General features: G+C 44.6%; 1 protein-coding gene across 1 annotated transcript; it reads right to left on the reverse strand.

Annotated features, from left to right (window-relative positions):
* Positions 1–833: 833 nt before the first annotated feature.
* kctd10 (potassium channel tetramerization domain containing 10) lies at positions 834–5054 on the reverse strand. The gene is made up of 7 exons (XM_041900445.2): positions 4985–5054; positions 3746–3959; positions 3290–3459; positions 2840–2926; positions 2667–2719; positions 2157–2352; positions 834–1855 (listed from the first exon to the last, which is right to left on the reverse strand). Exons 1-7 carry the CDS (start codon positions 4985–4987, stop codon positions 1643–1645), a joined length of 936 nt encoding a protein of 311 aa, XP_041756379.1. The 5' UTR covers positions 4988–5054; the 3' UTR covers positions 834–1642.
* Positions 5055–6115: the final 1061 nt, after the last annotated feature.

Here is a 6115-nt window from a genome sequence, read left to right on the forward strand (position 1 = left end):
ATAGGGTATGTATAAATATATGTAAAACATTTCATGAGGTACAATTGTACAGATGAATCCTTCTACAAGTATTGTTTGTTAAAATGGGACACATAGCGTGTAGACATACGGTTAACAGGTTTAATTTCTCTGCCTGTTAAAAGCCCTCCTTGGGGGTAGAGCTCTCGTTTCAGCCATTCATTTCAGCCTTGGCGCTCCATCATTCAATCAGCCCGGGTAACACTTCACTCCACAGCTCAAGTTCTCTCCTTTAAAAAAAAAATCACTTACATGGCATGAAGGGATGTTGGGTTAAATGGGAAATCCTATTCATAAAAAAAAAAAGAGGTTGTGGGAGAGTGGAGGTACTCCATTGTATGATATATTTTAATTCGACTGAATATTGACTGATATTCAAGAATGGGGCAAAAGGAAAATGCAACAATTTAATTGGAAATTGATAGAACACAAAAGCCTGTGCAGGCAGCGATGCTGTCTCAGACAGGAGATTGTCTGTTTGATTCAATACTGCCCCCTGGTGGACTGTTCTTGTAGAACACCTGTGACTGCCATCACAGTTTCTCCATACACTTCAAACATCCAGAAACTCAGCAACAGACATTATGATTCTTGTTCTTCTGGCTGCAACATAGCAAGGACCACAGAAAAATGCATGATGCTAAGATTGCAATTCCCTCCAGTATAACCACTGACACATTTCCATTCCACACACGTGACGTCCAGTATGAGCCTCGTGTAGCTCAGTTGGTAGAGCATGGCACTTGCAACGTCAGGGTTGTGGGTTCAATTCCCACGGGGGGCCAGTATGATTTTTAAAAAATTACATTAAAAAAATGTATGCACTCACTGTAAGTCGCTCTGGATAAGAGCGTCTGCTAAATTACTAAAATGTAAATGTAAAATGTCCATTCATAATCCAATTCATTTTCACACATAGTAGAAAAAACAATAACACCTCCAAACTCAGCATCCACCACCCCCTGAGCCACTTCACACTAAACACCCAAACAATTTTGGATGACTCAGACATTCTTCCTCAGGGCACTACACAAAACAAGATGGCCTACATGTAAACACACATGAAACAACTTTACCACTTCACACGAAGCCTCCACTCGTCTCTCCTCAGCAGTGGGCTCCCGCTGTGGGGGACGGGTGAGAGTAGGAGTGGGGGAAGAAGAGAGAGAAGTGCTGGGTGTTGGAAGTAAGGCACACACATGGTCCACTGAGAGTCCAGGATCAGATGTACAGGGATGGGCTGGGCTTTGGATGGTCATGGTCGAGGGGGTTGGTCACTGAGAGTCCAGGATCAGATGTACAGGGATGGGCTTTGGATGGTCATGGTCGAGGGGGTTGGTCACTGAGAGTCCAGGATCAGATGTCCAGGGATGGGCTGGGCTTTGGATGGTCATGGTCGAGGGGGTTGGTCACTGAGAGTCCAGGATCAGATGTCCAGGGATGGGCTGGGCTTTGGATGGTCATGGTCGAGGGGGTTGGTCACTGAGAGTCCAGGATCAGATGTACAGGGATGGGCTGGGCTTTGGATGGTCATGGTCGAGGGGGTTGGTCACTGAGAGTCCAGGATCAGATGTACAGGGATGGGCTGGGCTTTGGATGGTTGAGGGGGTTGGTCAGTCAGGGGTTACTGGTGGTGGTGTGTGCGATCGTCGGGTCGCTTGACGTGGATCCTGCGGACCCTGTCAATGCGCTCCTCGTCCTCGTCCAGGTGGTGCGAGCGGCCAGCGGCGCCCCCCGTGGCCTCCAGCAGAGCGTTGTCAGGACCCCTCCCATCCTGGGACTCATACAGCAGGATGTTGAGGGTCTCCTCGTAGATCCGTGCCTCAGGGAACTCCACCTGGAGGAGAAGGGGTTTATGTATTTAGGTCTGCCTGGTCATTATGTTATCTGAATGCCAAGAATGCCTGTACTTTGTTGCAAAGCAAATGTCCCAATGGCATATTAAAGTATAATATTTTACAGTATTCTAACAGCAGGTTAGCGACAAACTCCCAAATTGAGGTAGTTTACTAGAGGAGTTCTACCATCAGAGCTAGAAGCCAGAGACATGATGCAGTTGCTGAGTCTGTACTCATTAAAATATCTTAACAATGACATCCCACTATACGCCGTTGCCGAGTGTGATTTCTTTGCGTTACCTTGGTCTGCTTCTTCTCTGTGGCGTAGACGATGGAGGTGCAGCACACCTCAGCGATCTTGCGGCCCTGGCCGTAGAAGGACCAGCAGCAGATCTCGTCGCCGATCACATCCTTGATGAAGAGCACGCGGTTGTTGAAGCGCAGCGACAGCTTGTCAAACAGCTCAATGTTCTTCAGCATGTTGTCGTCAGAGTTACTGCATGGAGGGAAGGATGGGGAAGCCTGGTTGGTGATAACAGGTCGCGTTCCACGCCGACTATACTGCAGCCATGTAATTGCCTTTGCAGAGCAACCACCTGTTGCGTGCCACGTCATCGACTGTGCAGTCAGACATCAGATTGCTAAATCATATGATGTGGTTAGGTGATGTTAAACACCTATCCAGGCGTTGTGAGATCTGGCAGCTGGCTACAATGTAGTCAGCCTGGGATGTGGACTGTACTTAAACCATACATTTTTCACTTGACATTTATCATTTACATGTCTTTAATAGGTGTAAGAATCTCTCACCTTGTGTAGGAGTATTTGTTGTTGCTTCTGTTGTATAAGAGTTTGACAGTGGGCTGTGTAGACCCAAAACAACAGAGTAAAACATCAGTCTGAATTGAATACGTGAGACTAGATCTTCTCTAGTAAATACTGGGCATGTCCTTCACTCTGATGTGTGACTCGGTCAACAATACCTTATTAGAGGTGGCGATGAGTCTTTGTTCTTCCTTCAATGATGTCACCAGAGGAACTTTACAGAACGGCTCGTATGACTCTTTGTTCTAGAACACCAATAAACAAAAATACTTGAATGGTAAAGACAGATTTTAGCTAGAATGGATATGATTTTTAACATAGTTGGCTGGGCCCATAATGGTGTATGTGTAGTAGGTAGAGGCAGTGGGAGGTAGAGCTAGATGAAGACAGAGTGTGGGTGGAGGGGTGAGACTGACCATTTCACACCATTGTGCCAACCCAAACAGTATTGGCTCTGATATTTTCCTTTTGACATGTCCTTTCCAGCACGGTTCAAGCAGCTATGGTGGATGTATAACCAAGCCTGTGCAGTGCAGTTTGGCTCAGCTCAGTAGTGTGAAAAGGGGTAAAGTGCGAGGAGAAAATACCAGTTCTGAGGGTGACGGTACCTGCAGGGCAGCCTGACACTCATCAGCCAGGCCCTGGACCAGATAGTACTTGGCCTCAGCCATTAGCTCCTCAGTCTCCCGACGACTCTCTGGGAGTGGCACTGCACCGTCTCTAAGGTAGTTCAGAATCGTCCCAAAGTGTTTCCCACACCGGTCAATGAGGATCCAGCCTGGACAGGGAAAAGCACCAGATCAACTTATAGGTTATTTTAAAATGTTAGACTGCTAACACTAGGCTGATCCCAGTTCTGTTTATACTGTGTGTAACTCCTATGCTCGTGACTCTTGACATTGACCATTTAGGAGTTGGCAAGACAGTACAACTAGATCTCGGACCAGGATAGCAAAATACAGGTGTAATAATAGAGGTGTTAAAGACTCCTCACTCAGACACTCTGGATGCCGCCAAACGTATCTGAGATGAGTGGTGCCATGGAGGTCTGACAGATACAGTACCTTCACTGTCTGTGAGGACCTCCATCCTGCCGCTGAACATGGCCTTGAGCATGGTGTCCTGCTTGGTGAGGGTCTGCATGGTGGTGTAGTAGAGCGCCCCGCCCACATTCAGCTTCACATACTTGGAGCTGGGACTGGAGCCCTTGAAGGAGGTGGTCCGGGTTGTAGCCGCCGGCACTGCCGAGCTCACCACGCTCTCTCCTGACATCTCTTCCTGTGACAAGGGCACAAAACACCCCCAAGTCAAGTGTCAAGATGGCAAACAAGAAAATGAGCCGCATGGACAGGTCAGCTTTGGAAAGCTAGTCCATTCAATCCCACATTGACCCCAACCTTTTAACCCTAAATGGCCCTTATGGACTTGGGATCGGAAAGGATTAGTTGCTAGATAGTGTTGGAGTGTGCCCCTGGTTATCCGTACATTTTTAAAACAAGAAAATGGTGCCGTCTGCTTTGCTTAATATAAGGAATTTGAAATGATTTATACTTTTACTTTTGATACTTAAGTATATTTTAGCAATTACATTTACTTTTGATACTTAAGTATATTTAGAACCGAATACTTTTAAACTTTTATTCAACTAGTATTTTACTGGGTAACTTTCTATTAAGGTATCTATACTTTTACTCAAATATGACAATTGGGTACTTTTTCCACCACTGGCTAATTGAGTGACTGTCAGTGACTGACATGAGAAACTGCTGATGTACACAAAAAAAATTGAAATTGCACCTTGTGTATCCTACTATTCTAACTCTCAACAGTAAGTTAAGAGACCTTTAAAAAAAAAAAAAACTGGGCCTATAAAAACCCAAAGCCCCGGGGCCTATGATTTGTTAATACCGGCCATGTTCAGAAATCCTCACTGTCAGCCCTAGCTATGGAAACACAATTTCCCTAGCATAACATAAGAGTGCATACACTAGTGTAACACTGGTGTTACAGTCCAAAAGAAGCAATAAGGTCTTTGGACCAAGGAGTAACGGTAGCCTCGCCTACACAACTTAAGAGTACATTCTTGGGCTAAACAACACGTAACGTTTACTACCGGTTCCGGTTAGCTAGCTAGCTAGCTAGGAGACCTGAACCAAGACGGCTAAACATTAGCTAGCTAACTTAGGCCAAAAGGACAAGAACGTCGACATTTCACCAATTAGTGATCATTGATTCAGTTGTTTTCTATTCCGAAAGTGTTAACTAACATGTGTTTTAAAACAACATTGTTCAGTCATATTTACCATAGAACCGCCAACAGACTTGTACTAGCACCAGCCCCAGGAATCACCTACTTCCGGACCAGCAAACAATTGATGACGTCATTACAGGTAGGGAAAGTGCGCACCAACAAATTAATAATTTCCCCTTTTATTTTCCCCTGCATTTTGTCTCATCATTCATTCCTAAATTGGTTGATAGACAGAATTAGTTAAAATGCTGCAGTGGCTCATTTTCTCTAAAGTTTATAAAGTTCACTCTTAGTTTAGTATTCTTAATACAATGAAACACTTCAACACAAAGTAAAAAGAGTCACCAAGTAAAATGGCCATGTTCGAGAGGATCAAAACCGTAATCTAGCATGGGTAAATTGTGACCGACTAACTGATCTACAAATAATAATGAGTAGTTATTTATGGACTTTGTAGATCAGTCAGTCAGTTGCCTGAACTGTCGGCTGCAATGTCTAACAAGCTCATTCTTTATAGGGCGTTAATCTAGACCCTATACTCTTGTGGCGAGCTGAAAGAATTTGGTTGGTATAAGCAAATGGTGATTGGTGAACATTCACCTAGCCTATCAGAGGGCAAGGTTGAGCTATTCCCATATTGATTGCGCCTGTCAAATCGCAGATCTCCACAGGGTGGGGGTGGGGTTCTTCTTCGATGATGTTTAACGGCGGTTGGCATCCAATATGTTGCATTACTGCCACCTACTAGACTGGAGTACAACTCCCTTATAATTTTGCTTGAAAAATAAAATGAAGAAATAACCTACCATCTATCACTACACTCACAAATTAAACAAATTAAAAATACTCAATTAACACCACCCTACTCCACCATTTAAATATATGTATTCCTACCTCAACCTGAAAGGATGGGACATCACCACTTAACACACCCTGTAACTCTTCTGATGTCAAGTCTCGCACTTCCAAATACCTCTCTGCAGCTGCCTCCACAATCTCAATTTTCTTCGACTTCCATTCCATTCCTGCAGTACAATTAATAACCATTGCTATAAATGCTAAAAATCCAAATCTTACTGAAACATCACTTGTTGGCCTATCCCTCTGTACTGGTACATCTCTACTACTCTCACAACTCCTCCCCCTTGACCCATCTTCCTCTACTTTCTTCACTGCCTCAGCA

Source organism: Coregonus clupeaformis, chromosome 16 (assembly GCF_020615455.1).
Source record: "Coregonus clupeaformis isolate EN_2021a chromosome 16, ASM2061545v1, whole genome shotgun sequence".
NCBI classification, from domain to species: domain Eukaryota; kingdom Metazoa; phylum Chordata; class Actinopteri; order Salmoniformes; family Salmonidae; genus Coregonus; species Coregonus clupeaformis.

Excerpts from the sequence above, each read along its gene's own strand:
- kctd10 (XM_041900445.2), bottom strand. Across the intron at positions 2,927-3,289 it reads AGTGTCAGGCTGCCCTGCAG|AACAAAGAGTCATACGAGCC; the intron begins GTACCGTCACCC and ends TTGGTGTTCTAG. Across the intron at positions 2,353-2,666 it reads AACAAATACTCCTACACAAG|TAACTCTGACGACAACATGC; the intron begins GTGAGAGATTCT and ends CCCTCCATGCAG.